This window comes from Chrysemys picta, chromosome 4 (assembly GCF_011386835.1).
Source record: "Chrysemys picta bellii isolate R12L10 chromosome 4, ASM1138683v2, whole genome shotgun sequence".
Taxonomy (NCBI): domain Eukaryota; kingdom Metazoa; phylum Chordata; order Testudines; family Emydidae; genus Chrysemys; species Chrysemys picta.
In genome coordinates this window covers 25,485,407-25,507,991 of record NC_088794.1, presented here as the reverse complement: position 1 = coordinate 25,507,991, position 22,585 = coordinate 25,485,407, and the positions used below count along the sequence as shown (strand labels likewise).

General features: G+C 50.3%; 1 protein-coding gene and 1 pseudogene across 1 annotated transcript; both read left to right on the top strand.

The window, feature by feature from the left end:
* Window positions 1-226: 226 nt before the first annotated feature.
* On the top strand, window positions 227-7,750 carry LOC135982930 (zinc finger and SCAN domain-containing protein 29-like). The gene is made up of 2 exons (XM_065591760.1): window positions 227-3,836; window positions 4,517-7,750. Exons 1-2 carry the CDS (start codon window positions 3,311-3,313, stop codon window positions 4,708-4,710), a joined length of 720 nt encoding a protein of 239 aa, XP_065447832.1. The 5' UTR covers window positions 227-3,310; the 3' UTR covers window positions 4,711-7,750.
* A 6,244-nt stretch (window positions 7,751-13,994) lies between these two features.
* LOC103307455 (mas-related G-protein coupled receptor member H-like) lies at window positions 13,995-14,723 on the top strand (annotated as a pseudogene).
* The last annotated feature ends 7,862 nt before the right edge of the window (window positions 14,724-22,585 follow it).

Genomic DNA, 22,585 nt, shown 5'->3' with positions numbered 1-22,585 from the left:
GAGAGAGAGGCCGAGGAGGAGGTGCCCTTCCCCTCCCAGCTGGGTCTGTGAGTCCCTGATCTCAGAGTCTCAGCGCTGCAGGCACCCAGCCCCCAGGTACTGCACTGCAGTGCAAGCTAGAGGGACTGATACAGAGAAGTCAGGACTAGTCAGAGCACTTCCCATGTCATCATAAAAACTCACTCCTGGAAAGCTGGGTGAGGTAATATGGGGGGGAGGGGGGTAATATATATCAAGGTGGGTGAGGTAAAATATTTTTTATTGGACCAGCTTCTGTTGGTGAGAGACACAAGCTTTTGAGCTTTCACAGAACTCTTCTTCAGGAAGAAGAAAGAACTCCGTGAAAGCTCCAAAGCTTGTCTCTCTCTCACCAACAAAAGTTGCTCCAATGAAAGATATTACCTCACCCACCTTGTGGCTCTAATTTCCTGGGAACAACAGGGCTACACCAACACAGCATACAAAAATGCAAGATTCACATGAACAGCACAGAGTGACCATCACACCAGTATCAGGGGGTAGCCGTGTTAGTCTGTATCTACAAAAACAACAAGGAGTCTGGTGGCACCTTAAAGACTAACAGATTTATTTGGGCATAAGCTTTCGTGGGTAAAACCCTCACTTCTTTGGATGCATAGAGTGAAAGTTACAGATGCAGGCATTATATACCGACACATGAAGAGCAGGGAGTTACTTCGCAAGTGGAGAACCAGTGTTGACAGGGCCAATTCAATCAGGGTGGATATAGTCCACTCCCAATAATAGATGAGGAGGTGTCAATTCCAGGAGAGGAAAAGCTGCTTCTGTAATGAGCCAGCCACTCCCAGTCCCTATTCAAGCCCAGATTAATGGTGTTAAATTTGCAAATTAATTTTAGTTCTGCTATTTCTCTTTGAAGTCTGTTTCTGAAGTTTTTTTGTTCAATGATAGTGACTTAAATCTGTAATACAATGACCAGGGAGATTGAAGCGTTCACTTACTGGCTTTTGTATGTTACCATTCCTGATGTCCGATTTGAGTACATTTATTCTTTTGCGGAGGGACTGTCCGGTTTGGCCAATGTACATGGCAGAGGGGCATTGCTGGCACATGATGGCATATATAACATTAGTGGATGTGCAGGTGAATGAGCCCTTGATGGTGTGGCTGATGTGGTTGGGTCCTCTGATGGTGTCGCCAGAGTAGATATGGGGACAGAGTAGGCAATGAGGTTTGCTACAGGGATTGGTTCCTGGGTTGGTGTTTCTGTGGTGTGGTGTGTAGTTGCTGGTGAGTATTTGCTTCAGGTTGGAGGGTTGTCTGTAAGCGAGGACTGGCCTGCCTCCCAAAGTCTGTGAGAGTGAGGGATCATTTTCCAGGATAGGTTGTAGATCGTGGATAATGCGCTGGAGAGGTTTTAGCTGGGGGCTGTATGTGATGGCCAATGGTGTTCTGTTATTGTCCTTGTTGGGCCTGTGGGAAAAAAAAAAAAAAAAAAGCCAATGCTGTCTTGGGATGCATTAGGCGAGGTATATCTAGTAGGGATAAGGAGGTCCTGCTTCCGTTGTACAAGGCGCTGGTGAGACCTCATTTGGAGTACTGTGTGCAGTTCTGGTCTCCCATGTTTAAAAAAGATGAACTCAAACTGGAACGGGTGCAGAGAAGGGCCACTAGGATGATCAGAGGAATGGAAAAGCTGTCGTACGAAAGGAGACTAGAGGAGCTTGGGTTGTTTAGTCTGACAAAGCGAAGGCTGAGAGGGGATATGATTGCTATCTTTAAATATATTAGAGGGATTAATACAAGGGAGGGAGAAGAATTATTCCAGCTTAGTACTAACGTGGATACCAGAACGAATGGATACAAACTGGCCGTGGGGAAGTTCAGACTTGAAATTAGACGAAGGTTTCTAACCGTCAGAGGGGTGAAATATTGGAACGGCCTACCGAGGGAAACGGTGGGGGCGACGGACCTGTCTGGTTTTAAGATAAAGTTAGATAAGTTTATGGAGGGAATGGTTTAATGGTAAAACATAGTAGTCAAGGAAAGCCAAGCAATGGTGGGTAAATAGTATAATGGCTAACGGGGTCGGGCTGGAGACTCTTGCCTATATGCTCGGGGTCTTACTGATCGCCACATTTGGGGTCGGGAAGGAATTTTCCTCCAGGGCAGATTGGCTGAGCCTCTGGAGGTTTTTCGCCTTCCTCCGCAGCATGGGGCAGGGATCTCTAGCAGGAGGGTCTCTGCCGATTGCAGTCACTAAAAACAGGATTGGAGACTTCAACAGCAGAGTCCAGGGAAGGGGTAGGGACGGTTTTATGGCCTGCAGCATGCAGGGGGTCAGACCAGATGATCATAATGGTCCCTTCTGACCTTAAAGTCTATGAGTCCTGTAGTAGGTGATTTCTGGGTACCCGTCTTGCTCTGCCAATCTGTTTCCTCACTTCCCCAGGTGGGTATTGTAGTTTTACGAATGCTTGATAAAGATCTTGTAGGTGTTTGTGTCTGTCTGAGGAGTTGGAGCAAATTCGGTTGTATCTTAGGGCTTGGCTGTAGACAATGGATCGTGTGATGTGTCTTGGATGGAAGCTGGAGGCATGTAGGTACGTATAGCGGTCAGTAGGTTTCTGGTATAGGGTGGTGTTTATGTGACCATCACTTATTTGCACTGTAGTGTCCAGGAAGTAAATCTCTTGTGTGGACTGGTCCAGGCTGAAGTTGATGGTCGGGTGGAAATTGTTGAAGTCCAGGTGGAATTCTTCAAGGGCCTCTTTTCCGTGGGTCCATATGATGAAGAGGTCATCAATGTAGCGCAATGCATTACACCAGGACACTATTTTCAAGATTCATCTTAGCATAATGTCATCATCACACCAAGGAAGTAGCACCAGCACAATGAGATTAATATAGCCACATGTGCATGTCAAAAATTCACAGTACAAGCACACTGGGATCCACACAGCAGGATAGTAGTGTCGGAGACTGAGAGCTAAACTGAGACCTTGGCTACACTTGCGAGTTGCAGCGCTGTAAAGCCACTCCCAGCACTGTAACTCACTGCCCGTCCACACTGGCAAGGCATTTGCAGCGCTGTATCTCCTTGGTTGCAGCGCTGCATGTATTCCACCTCTCCGAGAGGAATAGCGAGTGCAGCATCCCACAATGCCTGTTCTAGCCACTCTGGTCATCAGTTCAAACTCTACTGCCCTGGCCTCAGGTAACCAACCATGTGACTGACCCTTTACATTCCCCGGGAATTTTAAAAATCCCCTTCCTGTTTACTCAGCCCGGCGTGGTGTGGAGTGCTATCAGCAAATCTTTCCAGGTGACCATGCCTCCACGTGCCAAGCGAGCCCCAGCATGGAGCAATGGCAAGTTGCTGGACCTCAGTGTTTGGGGGGAGGAAGCTGTCCAGTCCCAGCTGCGCTCCAGCCGTAGGAATTACGATACCTTCGGGAAGGTATCAAAGGACATGATGGAAAGGGGCCATGACCGGGACGCCCTGCAGTGCAGGATTAAAGCCAAGGAGCTGCGGAGTGCCTACCACAAAGCCCGCGACGCAAACGGCCACTCGGGTGCTCCCCCCATGACCTGCAGATTCTACAAGGAGCTGGATGCAATACTTGGGGTTAACCCCATCTCCACTCCGAGCACCACCATGGACACTTCAGAGCCGGTGTGGGCGGGGGAGGAGGAAGAGAAGGAGGGGGAAAACGGGAGTGATGGTGGTGGGCCGGATGGAGACACCCCGGAATCCCTGGAGCCATGCAGCCAGGAGCTCTTCTTGAGCCAGGAGGATGGTAACCAGTCGCAGCGGCCAGTACTTGGTGGAGGACAAACAGAAGAGCAGGTTCCCGGTAAGCGGTTTTTTTTTTTTTTTTTTTTTTTTTTTCCCGGGGAGGAATTTTTTCGGTGCAGGCTCTTTGGGAGAGGCGAGTTAAGCATGCATGCCTAGATGCGGAATAGTGCATTGATGTGGTTTATCACATCACGGTAATCAGCCTCGGTAATCTCCTCGAATGTCTCATCCAGAACGTGTGCAATGCGCTTGCGCAGGTTTATAGGGAGAGCCACTGTGGTCCTTGTCCCAGCCAGCCTAACGTGTCCACGCCACCGTGCCGTGAGGGGCAGGGGGACCATTGCTGCAAACAGGCAAGCTGCATATGGGCCAGGGCGGAAGCCGCATTGCAGTAGAAGACCCTCCCTTGCTTCCCAGGTCACCCTCAGCAGCGAGATATCGTCCAGGATGAACTCTTGTGGAAAATGTTGGGATAGTGTTCAGTGTAGGTGCCCCCTGAAGCTGTTGGCTCTCCCAAAGGTACAGAAACCCAGAGGACAGTGCAGCCCTGAAACAATCAGTCCCCATTACTCACCATTTTGAGGCTCCCATGGGATATGTGTGCTCTGTTTCGGACGGGAAAATTATGCTATTGTGTAGACCCTGTGTGTTTTCTACTCCTTAAGTGCGGGGGGAATCATTACTCTGTCTGGTATAAACAATGCTGCCTCTGTTAAATGTTGCATTTTGCCTATACAGCTGCATCAACCTTGAGACCTCAGCCGTCCCTCTTATCGCCTACTCAGAGACTGCAAAGACTCAGGAAGAGACAGCGAAAAAGCAAAGAAGACATGCTGCAAGAAGTGATGCGGCAATCTATTAAAGAGAACGAGAAGGCACAGGACTGGAGGGAGAGAGAAAGCAGGATCCGCGCACCAGCAGCAAAGCACTGATAGGCTCATCAGCATTCTGGAGCACCAAGCAGATGCTATCCAGGAGCTGGTAGCCATGCAGAAAGAGGAGCAGTACCGAAAACGCAAAGGCCACCCCCTCTACAGCCCTTGTCCCAAAACTCTTTCCTTTGTGCCCCACTGTCACCTCCAACCCACTTTCCCCAACTTCCGTGTTCTTCATGCCACCCGCTGCCTCCAACACCAGTATCTTCACCACCCAACCCTGAAGACCACGACCCTTACCCTCTGCAGTCAACCCCCATCACCATGCAGTATAGCTGCCCTGAAGGGCAGCACTCACTGCACAGCACACCAGACAGGACATACACGAATCTGTGATTGCACTGTTCCCCACTCCACCCCCTTTTTTCTTTTCAATAAATTGATTCTTTGGCTTTGAAAACATTCTTTATTATTGCATAAAGTAAAAGACTCCTTAGCCCAGGAAATAAACAGGCACTGCAAGTCTGCTTGTCTGCTAAGCAGACACGGATTCCTAAAGATTGGACCTACTGCACTTCACTCCCGTGCAGGGCACCAGATATCACTGCTGGTTTTCAGCCTCAAATTGCTCCCTCAAGGCATCCCTAATCCTTGCAGCCCCGCGCTGGGCCCCTGTAATAGCTCTGCTCTCTGGCTGTGCAAATTCGGCCTCCAGGTGTTGAACCTCTGAGGTCCATGCCTGAGTGAAGCTTTCACCCCTCCCTTCACAAATATTATGGAGGGCACAGCACGCAGATATAACCGCGGGGATGCTGCTTTCGGCCAAGTCCAGCTTCCCATACAGAGATCGCCAGCGGGCCTTTAAATGGCCAAAGGCACACTCTACAGTCATTCGGCACCGGCTCAGCCTGTAGTTGAACCGTTCCTTGCTGCTGTCAAGGCTCCCTGTGTAGGGTTTCATGAGCCACGGCATTAACGGGTAAGCGGGATATCCAAGGATCACAATGGGCATTTCAACTTCCCCTACCGTGATCTTCAGCTCTGGGGAAAAACAGCCAAGTGTTCTGAAAGATGCGTGCATCATGCACCTTTCCAGGCCAGCCTGTGTTAATGTCAATGAAATGCCCACGGTGATCCACAAGCACCTGGAGAACCATAGAGAAATACCCCTTCTGATTAACGTACTCGGATCCTAGGTGGGGTGGTGCCAGAATAGGAATGTGCGTCCCATCTATCGCCCCTCCACAGTTAGGGAACCCCATTTGTGCAAAGCCATCCAGTATTTCCTGCACGTTACCCAGAGTCACGGTTCTTCTAAGTAGGATGCGATTAATGGCCTTGCAAACTTGCATCAACACAATTCCAACGGTCGACTTTCCCACTCCAAACTGGTTTGCGACTGACCGGTAGCTGTCTGCAGTTGCCAGCTTCCAGATTGCAATAGTCACCCGCTTCTCCACTGGCAGGGCAGCTCTCAATCTCGTGTCCTTGCGCCGCAGGGTGGGTGCAAGCTCCTCACACAGTCCCATGAAAGTGGCTTTTCTCATCCGAAAGTTCTACAGCCACTGCTCGTCATCCCAGACTTCCATGACGATGTGATCCCACCACTCGGTGCTTGTTTCCCGAACCCAAAAGCGGCGTTCCACGGTGCTAAGCATGTCCGTGAATGCCACAAGCAATTTCGTGTCGTACGCGTTATGCATCTCGATAGCATCGTCGGAATCCTCACCCTCACTCTCACTGTCACTTTGGATCTTAAGGAATAGTTCGATAGTCAAACGTGGTATGCTGACGAGTCTCGCCAGCACACACCTCAGCAGTTCGGACTCCATTTCCCGCAGACAGATCGCGCTGCACAGAAACCGTTGAAAGTTGGCGCCAAAGGTGGACGGGATGCGAAGCAATGCATCACGGGGCATTGGGACAGGACCCAGAATCCCCGCACCCACGCCCTCTTCCCACAACCCACGGCACCAGAATGGGAAAAGGTGCTCTGTGGGATAGCTGCCCATAATGCACCACTCCCAATAGCGCTGCAATTGCCGCAAATGTGGCCACGATAGTGTGCTGGGCAGCTGTCAGTGTGGACAGACTGCAGCGCTCTCCCTACTCAGCTGCACGAAGTCAGGTTTAACTCACAGCGCTGTACATCTGCAAGTGTAGCCAAGGCCTGAGTCCATCCCCACTAAACTGAGTCCAACGGTACAGCTAAACACAAGGGCACTTGCAAATAGCTGTACTAACAGCAGGATCTACACTGGCCCAATAGGAGGAGTTGCAGGACACTAATTCCCAGTCCCAGTGCAAGGCAATATGGGATCCAGGCAGCAGGTCCTTAGAACCAGAATTTGTAATTTCATCCCACTCTTCTGTGAGTAGGATGAAATTAGAAAAGTTACAGAAGGCAACTCCCAAGAAACAAGGCACTTGACCAAATGGCTGGGTGGATGTTAAACAACCATCACCAGCCATTGTGTACAGCAAGTGAATGACAATTAGTAATTTAATGACCACCATCACCAGAGAATTACTCAACCCTGGGACTCAGCAATACCCCCCCTCCTCCTCCCAACATGATCACAAGACAAGCCCTTCCCTTAGGAGACAATTCAGGTTTCCCCTGATAGGAGAGGGAAAATCAGGCTACCTCTCCCTGCCCCCCAACATGGTGCCTGGACTTGTGTTTGCCAGAGCACATGGACTAAACACATATAATGTTTTCATCCCTCAGCTCACAGAGAGCACAGCAGATAGTTCCAGCCGTCCCTTGGGAGACAATTCCATCCACACCCCCAAGGCAGAGGTTATAGCTATGAAGATTTCCCCTGATAGTTTTCCTCTCCTACCCCCCCACCCCTATCCCTTCCCCACTGCCTCTTCCCTTCCACCCCTCACCCCCTAAGAGGCAGTCACCCAGATGCCAGGGAGGGGGAACCAAGCACACTACATGGCCACTGTCTCTGAGAGGCAGGCATCTCTGCTTGGGCAGGGAGGGCAAGCAGGGACACCACACCCCACAGGAGACTTGCCTCTCCCCCCACCCCCCATGCCTGTCCTGGTCCAGCTGCCTGGCAGGGGCTGGGTACTCTCAGTCTCTCTCTGCTGCAGGGGTGCAGAGGATGTTTTTGGAGATGCCTCTGGCTGAGCCCCCCACCATGCAGACGGCCATCCCACCAGCAGCCAGGTGCTGGCTCTCACAGACACCTGGGGGGTTTCCAGTCCCCCCCACCCTCACCACAAGAAAGACCCCCTTTGAAATACACTTACCAGCTGCTGCTACTGGCTGCCTTTAGTTGGGTGAGAGGTTAGGTGCTGCTGCTGCAGAGCCAGAGAAAGCACACCTGCCAGTGCCACAAGGAGCAGGTAGGAGCAGGAGGTGGGGCTCCCAGCTCAGCCCCTGCTTCAGGAGCAGTTCCCCTCGCTGATTGGCTGGTGGCCAAAAACCAGCTAAACAGCACTCCCCTAGCTACCCTACTGCCCCCACCCTGGCCAAACAGCTGATGGCTTATGGGCCCCTAAGGACCCCATAAACAGTTGACTGGTGAGTGCCCCTGCCCCCTATGGGGGGGGCATGCCCTGACCGACCCCCTTCTTCCCCAAGGCCCCAGCCTCTCCTCCTCCTCAGGAGCCCAGCTTGCTAGAGCTCAGTTTTTCCCCACTCCCCTCCCCAATTAGCTGTCTGTCTCCCTCCTGCTGGGAGACAGCCGGCACGGCAAGGAGGGGACAGGGTATGCAATGTAGCATGCTGGGGGAAGCCAGCAAAGCCGGCCTGCAGGAGCCCAGCTTGCTGGAGCTCAGTACTTAATCTTCCCCTACCTGCCAGACAATCAGCTTCTCCCTCCTGCTGAGAGACACAGTTGATCAGCCGGGGTATGCCAAGCACCTGTCCTCCCACTGAGTCGAGCTTGCCGGAGCTCAGTTCACCCTCCCCTCCCTGAGGCGTGATCAGCTGTGTCTCCCTCCTGATGGAAGACACAGCTGATGGGCGTGGCAGTGAGAGGGGGCGGAGTATGCAGTAGCACGCTGGGGGAAGCCGGGCTTCAGAGCGGCGCCGCTGGTGCCATGGTAACCCTGCCTAACTAAGGTGTGGGCTTTTGAAAAATTTTCTTATGGGAAGCAGCTGCTTCCCCTGCACCCCTCCAGCTACGCTACTGACATGGGGCCCAACCTGCTCCCAGTAGAATCAGTTTGGAAAGTCCTGTTGACTTAAATGGGATCGGGAACAGGCCCATTATGGCCTGATTTCTTTGTTCTAAAAATGCCTCTGACACGTAATTTCAGTTTTGGTTGCAAGTTTCCCTCGGTGTCACCTGCGAGTGTTATTTTCTCTTCTGTAAATAATTAGTGTCGGGGACACCTCACGGCCGCCCCACTTTCCCTGTAAATATGCTGAGTAAAAATTCAATGGCCTGGAGAAATGGTGGTGGGGGGGAATAATAGTAGCACCAATGTAGGACCATCCCTGTGTAACTCATTCCCCAGCCAGTTCCCTGTGCAGAGACACTCCCATGGAAGGCAGGGGATCGTTCCATGCAGCTCTCGACTCCCGCTGATCCCAGCTGATATTTGAATAATTCACCTTTATTCCAATGGAAATAAAACAAATTAACTATCGACTAATCAAATTCAAACTCCTCTACTAATATTGCCAGGCACCTGTGCTCCAAAATGACCAGGCTAACTGCCAGGTATTGCTCTCTAACTCCTCTTCCTTGGTATTCACCCCGGCTTTGACGATTTGGGGAATGTGTGATAATCTGGGGAATCGATTTCCAGGTTATGAATTTGTTCTGAGATGAACTCTCTGCATGTATCAGTATTTGGCTGCAAACCTCATTTTGATTCTACAGCTGTTTTATTGCCTTCCTGCTGCCTCTGTACCTCCATCTTGGACTAAATTCCAAGGGTTGGTGGCCCAGGGATGCTACCTGGGGTTGTCTAATTTTGATGGTCGTCCATTCAAATGGAATCCCCCTGAACACGGAGATGGCTGCTGCCCAGGGCACACCCATGTTTCAAGTGTGACTTCTGTGGGGAGGTCACTAAGCAATAGATCACCTGGTGATGGACTCTGAGCACCTGATAGGCTGCCAGGATTTCACCTGGCAAAGGGGCTGGGAGGTTGTAAAAGGAAGGGTTTGTCAGTGGCCATTTTAGAGACAGAGAGATGAGGGCACTGACTGCAGAAGAGAGAGAGAGAGAGAGAGAGAGAGATTGCCTGGTTCAGAAGAGGAGCCATGTGCAGGATTGGGGACCCGGGACCCACTGAGGGACTCTGACCTTCACCCAAAGCATACACCAGTATGGTGAGGAAAATGAGGCAGATTTCTTATTGCTTTGTCTAGATATGTATATTTCTTGCACTAGCTACAGTAAAGAGTTATTGGGTTGAAACCCTTTTGCAAAGCCCGTGTATCTGTTTGCTTCACTATCACGACCCCCTGAAGGGGTGAACTTCAGGGGGTCGTGATAGTGCTCACAAGTTTGGCAGTCTGGGAAAGGGTGTGTCTAAGCTACTGGGGAGTCTGGGGCGTCAGCACTGGTCATGGGGGCAAGGGCTGCTGGGCCATCTGGTCCCATTTCTGTGAAAGGCTAACAGAAAGAGAGTCTGGGCCCAGGGAATGTGCCAGACATGCCAAGGGGAGGGAAATGCTGCAGCCTACTCAGACCGAGGGACGCTTGAGAGCACAAGGGGCCAGTGGGTGGGAACCAAACCCAGCAGCCTGATGAGCGTCCAGCCAGGAGAGCTTTGCCAGGGCTAGGTGGGACAACGTGAATAAACACTGTGTCACAGTCACTGTGCTCGAGCCTTGTCTCTTGCCTGAATAGGAGCCTTTTGCAAAGGCCTTAATGTCCAGAAGTACCAGACCAAACAGACATTATTCCTGGGGGTGCTCATGTCATTTCCAGAAAGGTTCTTCTCTTCCTCCCAAAAGAACTGAAAACAAAAATTTCAGCAATGTCAAAATGTTTGGACATTTTCCAATGAAAGAGTTTTGACATTTCATTTTGTGGCGACTTTTCCTAAGCGAAACATCGATTGTAATCGAAAGGCCATTTCAAAAGGACATGCGAAAAGCTGCCTTTGATCTGACTGGATTGGCTTTTTGATGCATTATTTCAGCAAGAAATAAAAAACCCTTCTGTTTTCGTTAGAAACAAACCGATTTTCTTTACCCTGGTTTCTCGGTTTGACCACATAGAGCGGCTACATGGACGCTCTTACAGCAACGCAGCTGCATTGGTACAGCTGTGCTGATGTAAGCTCTCCACTCTAGACATGACCTAAGGATGTAGAGAAATTATATGAGGTTCAACCATACTGTCTGAGGAACAGCAGGCACTTCTGCTATTACAGGCTGTGTTAGAATACAGATTCTCTGGGGACTCTGACATTAAGCTGCTATGGGACACATCTGTAGCCAGCTCGACAGAGAAAGTGACAGCCTCACACTAATACCATCTCCTGCTGCAAAAGAAAATCAGCCCCTGAAAACTGCAGTACAAGGTTTGCTGGATTTTATAAACATTGTTACTCACACAAGGAGCTGCTGGTGCTAATGGGGCTCAAACACAGGACCGTCCATGTGTAAAGCAAATGCGATAACCACTGCATTGCATATTCATTTCAGCAAAAATGGGTCAGCCATTTCTGAGCACAAGATCAGGGGAAAATACATTAATAGAATCATAGAATGTTAGGGTTGGAAGGGACCTCAGGAGGTCATCTAGTCCAACCCCCTTCTCAAAGCAGGACCAATCCCCAACTAAATCATCCCAGCCAGGGCTTTGTCAAGCCTGACCTTAAAAACCTCTAAGGATGGAGTTTCCACCACTTCCCTAGGTAACCCATTCCAGTGCTTCACCACCCTCCTAGTGAATAAGTTTTTCCTAATATCATTTGCTCATGTTAAAAAGATTCCTAATTCCATTTTGTCACAAGCCTCTAGCACCCTCATGCTTTGGAGCAGAGACTTAAATTTTGCTGGAGGGTAGGAGGGGGGATTGCTCTGAGGTCAGGGATGTGCCTTTTAGTGTTTCCATGAAAATCACCCACATTTAGCCAGGCTATGAACATTTAAAAAATCTCAATTTGTAAATGCTCTATCCCCTCCCAGCTCCTACTTGTGACCAGACGGCACGTACACTCTACAAAGTGACTGAGCACGCTCGAACCTGGCACTGGCAAGGACCAAGCAGGACTTTCTCTGCAGTTGTTCCCAGCTGCTGCATTGCTGGGCACCAGAACTGAGAGCAGGGAAACTGTCTCACGTGCATGCTCAGTGCTCCCGCCAGCACGTAGGCGACGTGGAGGAGGATGAAGGAGCCAAACTCAAACATAGGGGAAACAGGAGCTAGACCTAGGCGATGTAGGGGAGGGGAGTACATTGGGACAGGGAACCTGGAGGCAGGGAGACTGGGACTGAGTGGGCAAAGAGAACAAGACAGGGTGCTGGGGGGAAATAACAAGGACAAGGAGGCAGGTGGGGCAGAAGAATAAGACCAGATGAGGAGCTCATGTTGGGGGAGACTGGGATTGGTGGGAAAAGGAGAATGGTACAAAGAGCTTGGGAGAGTGAGAAGCTGGTGGGGAGACTAGGACATGAGCAAGGCAGAGAGGACAGAGGCAGTAGAGTCTGTGCCCACTAGAGCACACATCCTCCCGAGCCTGGAATGGAATTCCACGATTCCTGAGTCTACCCATTCCTCTCTGCTGGCCAATAGCACAGAAACACACTGGCAGAGTGCATGTCTCATCCGCCTCTGCTGCTGGGCCACAGAGATGATGATAGCCTACTACTGCTAGCAGTTATTCCATTAACTGCAGTGGCAGAGGACGGTATATTGAGTCTAAAGGGTCCAGCCCTGCTGATGACCCATGTGAAAATCAATATGGTGCCACATGAAGGAATCGTCACAGAAATGAGTTAATTGGGAAAATTAAAACGTTACGAAGAATCTCAGTTCCATGCTAATTAACAGTCAGATTACAGCCTATGTACACTGTCCATGACCCTTTAAACAATAACTGTGGCTTTCTCTCATTTCTGTCCCATGAGACTTAAACTCTGGAAGCCATCTCCTTTATGTTTAGGAGATCAGAAGCACTCAGCAGAGCCCTGTTGAAGCTTGATATTATCAAACCGTCCAGTGCTCATTAGACCTCCTGATACTGCAATCGCTTTGTCCCGCCTTGCTCAGCGTGGGGAAGACATTTCTCTGGCCGGTACTGGGTGTTGTATGCTGCACAGGGACTAGCAGGGGAATCCTCCACATCTGGAGGACAGATCATTACTTGGAAAACTTTCCCATGTGATTGTATGAAGAGAATCTCAGTTAGTGACAGTGTAACACTGAGATTCTGAAGTGGATCTGTTCCAGTCCAGCTCCCGTAAACAGTCGGATCAGGCCCCAGGGTGTTGGAGGAAGGATGGTAAGGGACTGCTGGATGGATTCTGTGTTCTTTGCACCCATTCACCAGACATGATTGTTCCCTCTCTTGCTCTCCACTTCCCCCAACACATGTATCCAGTGGTGTTCCCTGTCCATACATGGCCAACAGCCCCTCCCATTTCTGTTTCTCCCTCCCTTTTTCTCAGTCCATCTTGCTCGCTGTTTAATTATTTCTTTCTCTCTCTCCCTCTGTCTCCAGGCTGGTCCTCACCCATCAGTCTTTCGCCACATCTCTGTCTCTCCCTAGCATCCCCCATGGCCATTATCTCTACTTATTTTTTACTCCCTTCATTAGGATCTGGCTGTTCCAGGCCAGGGGGCTGGGCTGGAACGATCGGTGAAACACAGCGCTGGGGTTGTCAGAGTCACTGATTCCCGTCTGTCTGCTCTCTGCTAACAGCTGTGTGTGAGAGAGGGGGAGAGGGAGAGACCGGAATCCTGCAGCAGAGGTTTCATGATGGCCAAACTGAGCACAGTGTCCCTACCCCCAACATTGTTTGGCCTAGATTATGAAGCGGAATAGAACGAGACTGGATGCCAACTGGTTGATGCACCACCAGGGACCACTCTGCTCATCTGCCTGTTTGGGCTGGTGGGGAACGGGATCCTCCTCTGGTTCCTCGACTTCCACATTAAATATGGAGATATACATATCTCATAGAACTGGAAGGGACCCTGTAAGGTCATCGAATCCAGCCCCCTGCCTTCACTAGCAGAACCAAGTACTGATTTTGCCCCAGATCCCTAAGTGGCCCCCCCTCAAAGATTGAACTCACAACCCTGGGTTTAGCAGGCCAATGCTCAAACCACTGAGCTACCCTCCTCCCCCCTGAGCTACCCCTCCTCCCCCTTCACTGTCTACATCCTCAACCTGTCCATCTCTGACACCTGCTTCCTCCTCTGCTCGGCTGCTTATTGCATAGTTTTAATGGTAGAATATTTCTTTTTCTGGAATGGCATTGTTATTTCCTTGCCCTTTCTATTTGGCATGCTGGCTCTCATGTCATATAGCACCAGCCTGCATCTCCTGACAGCCTTCAGCACTGAGCGGTATCTCTCTGTCCTCTACCCCATCTGGCACTGATGCCGCTGGCCAAGACATTTGTCTGCCATTGTGTCTGCCCTGCTCTGGGCTCTCTCCATGTTGTTTTCCAGACCAGTGGCTTTTTTGTGTGGTTATTTTGCAAATGAAATCTGTGTCATATCCCATGTACCCATCAGCATTCTGAATTTCCTGATATTCACTCTCATCTTGGTTCTGTCCAGTCTGACCCTGTTCATCAAGGTCTGACATAGCTCCCAGCAACATCAGCCAGGGAAGTTCTACACGGTTATCCTGCTCACCATCCTCTTCTTCCTCCTCTTTGCTGTTCCCCTCAGTCTCCACATGTTCCTTGTTTATTGTAATGTGTATGATTCCAGTGTGATACCTTACATACTAGCCTCTGCAAACAGCAGCATCAATCCGGTTATTTACTTCCTAGTCGGGAGCTACAGGAAGCAGCAATTCAGGGGCTCCATCAAGGTTGCACTCCAGAGGGTCTTTGAAGAGAAAGCAGATCCCCGACAGGATGGAGAGACCCCCAGAGCAGACCCAGTGGAGATGGCCAATTAAATCCCTACTGCACCCAGCCTGGGAGACCCTGTTCAGTGGCTGGAGAATTTCCTAGATCAAAGAAATTAGAGATGGCAGCCACTCACTAAATTCCTCCTCCCCCAGAGCAGGATCCTCCCCTAGAGTGGGTCCCTGGGGTTCTGTCTAGTTGTAAAGAACACAAATGAGTCACATGGAGCCTGCTCCTGCTCCCTTTGCAATCAATAGGGAAAGTCTCAGTGACTTGAATGGGAGCAGGGACAGGTCCATAATGGTCCCATTCACTTAGTTTTAGATGTAACCCTTCTGCCTGTCAGAGTTGGCAGCAACAAGGGCTGGGTTCAGTATCTAGGGGTTCCTTTTCAATAACACAATGCAAAACCAGCTCAATCCCTCACCCATTGACCTGGGACAATTACATACCATCCCCCTGGGTGCCTCTAAGAGGCAATACTTCCCCTCTCACAAGCACAGTGTCTCAGTGTAGCAAAAGCCTTTTAATAAAGGAGGGAAACAATGCGGCATTATGTTGGGGAACCACAAACAGGATTCATAACACAAACCATGAGCAAAGACCCACCCCCAAGTAAGTTTGGCAGTGTCCTTTCCCCCTCAGGATCTTAAGTCCAGCAACCCAAAAGTCACCCAACCCACAGTTTCTATCCTTTGTTAGTGCAGCCCCAGAGTTCAGAAGTTCATCTGCAGAGTTTACCTCCCAACCTAGGTGGAAGAAGAGAGGGAGGCATGGGCACACCTTAGATGACCAATTCCCATGCCTCTCCATAGAGCTCTGCTGCAGTTTTCATCACCAGCCATACCTCTCTGCCAGCTGTCCTGCTAGCCACTCACCAAAATGTCTTCAGCCCACCCCTTAACATAGCTCTCAGCAATTTCAGCTCTTAGGTAGGAAAGGCTCAGAGAAGGTGTACTCAGAATCACTAGCCTAAAGTAGATCTAACACTTAGACCTAGATGTCAGTGATTTCAGCTCTGCAGCATGAAACAAGAATCCTCATGGAATCAGAATTACAGCCAGGTACCAATATTTGTCTACAGAGTCTGTCTCAATCTATGCTTTGGAACCCATGTCCCTTGCCTAGTGAATGCTACTTAGTTGAGGGCAAGTCCCTCAGTCATAAATGCCAAGTCCAGTTCTAGTTTCCTTGATTCACATAACCAGGATAACAACACTTCATTACTCCTGCCCCAATAACAAAGAGACTAGGGATCCCACAGCAGCTAAAGTGACCATTTGGGCAAACAGTCCCATCATGCTAGGTGGGGTGGGTGAACCCATGCAAACAAGATCAGCCCCTAAAGTCCTTTTCCACAGCTCACCACCAGATATCAGGGGAGAGCTCATTCTGACTCTGCTTACATAGAAATGTCCCTGATAAGCAATTTCAGTTTTGGTGGCAAGTTTCTCCTGGTGGATGTTGTCTCCTCTGCAAAGAATTATTGTCAGTGACTCCTAGCAGCTTCATGATTGTCCCTGTAAAAACGCTGAGTAAAATGCATTGGTCAGGAGAAATGGTGGTGGCGGAAATAACAAAACAACAGTGATGCACGACTATACCTGTGTAACTCATTCCTCAGCCAGCTCCCCTGCACAGAGACACTCCCATGGAATGCTGTTGATCGTTCTATGCAGCTCTGGATGCTCGCTAATCCCAGCTGATATTTGAACCTTTCACCTCCACGCCGGTGGAAACAATCCAAAATTACTAGAAAGTAATTAGTAAGTTAAAATTCATCTACTAATAATGCCTGGCACCTGTGCCCCCAAATAACTGTGGTAAGTGCCTGGTGTGAGTCTGTCTAATCCTTTTTCATCTGTATTCATCCTGTTGTTACTCTGTGTGACTCTGTGTGACTATTTAGGGAATCAGTTTACAGCTTATGAATTCTATTTGTGGTGGTGAAATTTCTGTGTATCTGTTTATCAAGCTATGAACTCCATTTTGGCTGTAAGGCTGGTCTTTGCCTCCCTGTTGTCTTCTCCATCTTGGACTAAAATTCCAAGGGCTGGTGCCCAGGGCTACCAATGGAAGGTTGTTTAATTTTGATGATTGTCCATTCAAATACAGAATCCTTGGATGGTTGCACACCATTTTTCAATTCTAAACTCCACAGGGGGAGGTAACTAACCAACAGATCTCCCCATGAGGGACTTTGATCACCTGATGAGGCTGATCAGGGGGTCACCTGACAAAGGGGTCAGAAGGTTATAAAAGAGAGGCAACAGAGGGTCCTGTGGCACCTTTGAGACTAACAGAAGTACTGGGAGCATAAGCTTTCGTGGGTAAGAACCTCACTTCTTCAGATGCAAGTAATGGAAATCTCCAGAGGCAGGTATAAATCAGTGTGGAGATAACGAGGTTAGTTCAATCAGGGAACTAACTGGAGCTCAGCAGTTTCTGAGGGAGGAGAAACTGCTCAGCTCCAGTTCATTTGCAAATTTGACACCATCAGATCAGGATTAAACAAAGACTGTGAATGGCTATCCAACTACAGAAACAGTGTCTCCTCCCTTGGTGTTCACACCTCAACTGCTAGCAGAGCACCTCACCCTCCCTGATTGAACTAACCTCGTTATCTCCACACTGATTTATACCTGCCTCTGGAGATTTCCATTACTTGCATCTGAAGAAGTGAGGTTCTTACCCACGAAAGCTTATGCTCCCAGTACTTCTGTTAGTCTCAAAGGTGCCACAGGACCCTCTGTTGCTTTTTACAGATTTAGACTAACACGGCTACCCCTCTGATACATAAAAGAGAGGGTCTTTCACTGGCCCTTTTGGGGGGGGGGGAGAGAGTGGAAGGAACTGATTGCAGAGGAAAAAGAGAGACTTCCTGATTTGGAGAAGCCATGTACACAAGGGGGATCCGGGCACCCCAGAGGACTCTGACTGGAGCCCAAAGCGTACTCCCGAGTGGCAAGGTGTGATGCTTTGTATCTCGGGGGAATGCACTACTCCCCCATGTTCATCTTTTTAAATGATTGTGTGGTATCCAATGCAAAGTTTGTTGTGTTGGGTGTCTTCAGAAGGCTCGTGATTCGCTGAGCATGGTTGTTATAGTGATGTTATAGTAATCGATACAATAATGTTATAGTAAGGTTATAGGTTATAATTTCATGTATATAGTTATGAGGCTGAAAATGTATCCTCATGGCTTAAAGCAAGCCCAGGCAAAAACTCTCCAAGAACAGAGAAGAAGTTCACACCTCATCAGGGGATGTATGAGACAAACCCAGCCGAGCCTCACAGGAACAAAGGACGCTGGCCTAGGCAACAACAGAAGGATCTGTTATACTCTTGAGGAGAGTCACACTCCTTCAGTTTGGAACTGCAATGAGGTAATGCTCACCTGACTCTGAAGGGGGAAGGGGGCAAAGCCAAGAGGGAAGAAAGGACATGATAAACGGGAGAGACATTTGCCATGCTCACTCTCTCTCTTCCACCTACATCTACAGACACCACACCAAGCAACTGAAGCGCTGATCAAAGGGGAGAGCCTGACTGAAGGGCAACCAGCCAGTCTGTGGTGAAAAACATCTAAGGGTATGTCTACACTATGAAATTAGGTTGATTTTATAGAAGTTGATTTTTTAGAATTCGATTTTATACAGTCTATTGCATATGTCCACACTAAGTGCATTAAGTCAGTGGAGTGCATCCTCACTACCACGGCTAGCATCGACTTACAGAGCGATGCACTGTGGGTAGCTATCCCACAGTTCCCGCAGTCTCCGCTGCCCATTGGAATTCTGGGTTAAGCTCCCAATGCCTGATGGGGTAAAAACTTTGTCGTGGGTGGTTTTGGGTACATGTCGTCAGCCCCCCCTTCTGTGAAAGCAATGGCAGACAATCATTTCGTGCCTTTTTTCCAGGGTCCCATCCGCCGGACCCGCTCAGCCCGCTGCCTGCCTGGATGATCGGAACCCTAGGCAGGCAGTGGGCTGAGCAGGGCCGGCGGACGGAGCCCCAGACCAGCAGAGGGCTGAGCCACTCAGCCCGCTGCCGGTCTGGGGCTCCGTCCACGGGCTCCTGCCAGTCGGGGTCCCGCTCAGCCCCACTCAGCTGGCAGACCTCGGTGAGGTTGATCAGGGGTGCCTGGGCAGACATAGCTATCCTCCTCTTAGAGCACCAAATGGGAGTGACTCCAGGTCATTCTCTTCTTTAAGTTTTGTCTCATGGAGATTCAGTCCTGCCTGGAATATCATGCAAGCTGGAGGCTTCTGCCTCAGGCTGCTCTCTCAGCCAGCATTACCACACGGTTGCACCTACCCCAGCCTGCCCCTTGCTCCCATGGCTCATGAAACCTGGACAGTAGTAAGGAGCAGTTCAACTTGTGGAATGATAAATCCAGAACGAAGGATTGTACTCTATGGGCCACGTTAAGATTATTTCAGAGTCCTAGATAGCATTAGTCCCTATAAAAGGCTTCATGAAAATTTTCCCCCGCCCCTAACAAAAATGTTAATTTATCAGAGCAGCTGAGAGGGTAAGGAACCCGGGACTATAACTTAGAGAGAGCTTCCATTTTATTTAACTCATAATTGATATAATTCAAAGTAAAATTTTTAGTTTTTTCTAAGACTAAAAATGCAGGAGAGGAGTCAGAAAAAGGAACAGTGACCTGTTTCCACCTGGTAACGTTTCGCATGTTAGGTGAACGTGATCACCACTACACTACGGGGCTTTCGTGTATTAGGTGAATGTGATAACCACTACACTATGGGGCTTCTCTTTTTTTGCCACAGACTTTGCCGAATGCACAGGAATGTTTTCTCTAGCTACAGAAGCTACCTAATGTAATGTCTATATCCATGGCCTTTCTGCTCACAAAGCGGTCATGCCCCCACCCAAGGCTGACACAGCATGGAGTGCTGGCTCAGGCAGGATCACTAGTGAGGCATGATACTTTTACCGTTAAGCAAACACAGCAATTCTTTCCTGGCCTCTGCCACTGAATGCCTCCATGCATTACGCTGAGCCCTATCAGTGCGGGAGGACTGAATGAGCTCAGAAAACATGTCATCGCGAGTGCATTTTTTTCGCCTTCTAATCTGCAATAACCTCAGGGATGAAGATAATAGGGGGAGTGTAGAAACATTCCAAGGGGACTGCATGGTCACCTGTGCTGCTGAGTGCTGCTGAGTTCGCCATGCAGGAAATGAAATTCAAAAGTTACTGGGGCTTTTCCTGTGTACCTGGCAAGTGCATCTGAGTTCAAAGTGCTGTCCACAGCGGTCACAATGGAGCACTCTGGGATAGCTCCTGGAGGCCAATACAGTTGAATTGCATCCACACTACCCCAAATTTGACCCGGCAATGTCGACTTCAGCGCTAATCTCCTCGTCGGGGAGGAGTACAGAAATTGATTTTAAGAGCTCTTTAAGTCGACAAAAATGGCTTTGTCGTGTGGACGGGTGCAGGGTTAAATCGATCTAAACTCGTAGTGTAGAGGCTAAGGTTTGTAAGGACATTGAAAGTATTAAGATCAGCTTAGAATGCATTTTGCTTTTATTTCATTTGACCAAATCTGACTTCTTATGCTTTGACTTATAATCACTTAAAATCTATCTTTATAGTTAATAAATCTGTTTGTTTATTCTACCTGAAGCAGTGCATTTGGTTTGAAGCATGTCAGAGATTCCCTTGGGATAACAAGCCTGGTACATATCAATTTCTTTGTTAAATTGACAAACTCATATAAGCTCTCCCTGCACCCGCTCTCAGCCCATCCTGCTTCTCCCAGAGAGGGGGTGGGGCAGGTCTGATTGGCATGGCAGCTGCTGCTGCTGAGGGCAACAGCCCTGGCTACCCAGTGCCCGCTCACTCCTCACTCCATCAGGGGTGAAGGGCCCGTATGTGCCAGGCACGGGGACTGCTTCTTGCCATCTACTCACCACCCCCAACTCAAAGAACATGCCCTGGAGGCCTCATCAGAGCCATCCCATGGAAGCTAGTGGGGTTAATGACCCCCTAGCACCTCCGCGATACCCCTGCAGGGGGGCAATCAGGAACCCAAGCCCTATTGCTCCCCTCCTCTGGGAAAGGGGACCAGCTCAGCAGAGGGTCTGCTCAGAAGGGTGGCTGCTATCCATCCCCGCACCCATGCCAGTCATTGTTCCCCCATGCTGCCTGCCTGCCTGCCATGTTCCAGGGTCACCCCATTGGGAATCAGGCCCCATAACTGCCCCCAGGACTGGAGGGGATAGGGATGGAGCGGCAGGGAGGGAGAGAGAGAGACTCTGCCTAGAGCCCGGGAAGGAAGGGACGGCTCCCTCTGACCACCATGGCACACAGCCACAGCCTGACGGGCATGGACATTGCCATGACACGCAGCTCATGGCACTGGGGCTTGCGCTCTGCCCCAAGTGCCCCTCTGCCTAGACTGCAGCAACAGGCTGAGACCCAGCAGAACTTGTCTCCTGGGTCAGGGCTCTCCACAAGACCTGACTCTGTGGCTGGGAGAAGATATTTCCCCTCCCTTGTTGGCACAGAGCCTAAGTGCCCACCGATGCCAAGTTGTACCATCCATCCCTGAGTTGGATACCATGGGCAGGGCCACCTGGGCATCAGTCACATGCTCCCTGGTCATGGCCAGCCCGTCAGAGCAGGACCAGGCTGCAGAACCAGCCAGGGTCCGGTGCCAGCTAATGAGTGCCATTCATGAAGTGTTAGGCTCAATCCCCGCCACTGCAACCTGCCACCAAAGACTGGGAGGTCACCCACGGGAAGGGGGGATAAAGTAGGTCCTACACAAAGTGTCTGCAGTGAGAGTCAGGCAGGGATTAGGATGGAGCGAGCCCCCGCCTGGTGTCCAATCACTGCCCAGTCTCTGAAGAAGGATGAAAGCCAGCAGGAGTAGGAAGCTGATTTATATCGGTGGCAAGGGAGGAAGCAGCAGGAGGGTGGGGCGGGGGTGGAGACATGGTGTGAGCCAGTGGGGTGGGGAGGCAGATACCATTTAACTGGGGGCAGTCCAGCTAGCAGTTGCCATAGCCCACCTCGAGGCCCCATCCCCAAGCCTCAGGCCCCTTGGGCCCAGTTGGGTTGGGAAGAGCTGACATCCAGCCTGGGATCCTGCCCTTACCTGTCCAGCTAGCTTCACATGGCTGCAGACTCCATCAAGTGAAAGCCCAAGGATGGCCCCTGTGGACAGGGACAGGGCATCTGCCAGCCCGGGGTGGGGAATTCACGGGGTTAGGAGTGCGTGTCCACAGGGACAGGCTGTTGGGACCAAGTGCCTTGGCTGGGAGAGTTGGGGAATAACATGAGTTAAGAGGCAGTGTGGCCTAATGGATAGAGCACTGGACTGGGAGCCAGGAGATCTGCTCTGCCAATGGCCTACTGGGTAACTAGGATCAAGTCACTTCTCAGCCCTACATCTCAGTTTCCTCTCCCGCCCTGTTTCTGGCTGGTCTGTTTAGACTGCTAGCTCTTTGGGGCAGCGGCTGTCTCACAGGATGGCTGTACAGCACCCAGCACGGGGGAAGGGGACGATGGGAGGTGCTGCTGGTCTGCCGCCTGCTCCTCTCCGCTCTTTTGGGGGTCATAAGGGAAGTGAGTTAAGATTTGCCGCCCGGCTCTGTCCATATCACGCAGCAGGCATGTGGTTAGACAAAACTGCCAACCAGCGAGACTGGGAAACTGTGGCTGCAAACGCTGCCTGGCTACCAAGCCTAGGGCAAAATCAGGGCAGGAGGTTTTGATCAGCTACCAGGGGTTGGCTCCAGGTGATCAGTGCGGGGTTAAACAAAGGAGCCGGCTCTGGCCCGGTGAGCACGCTGATCTGAGCTGCGGGCTGAGAGCAGAGGGAGAAAAGGAGGAGAAAAAACATGTGTTGCTCAGCAACCTGTGATGGAGAGAGGCAG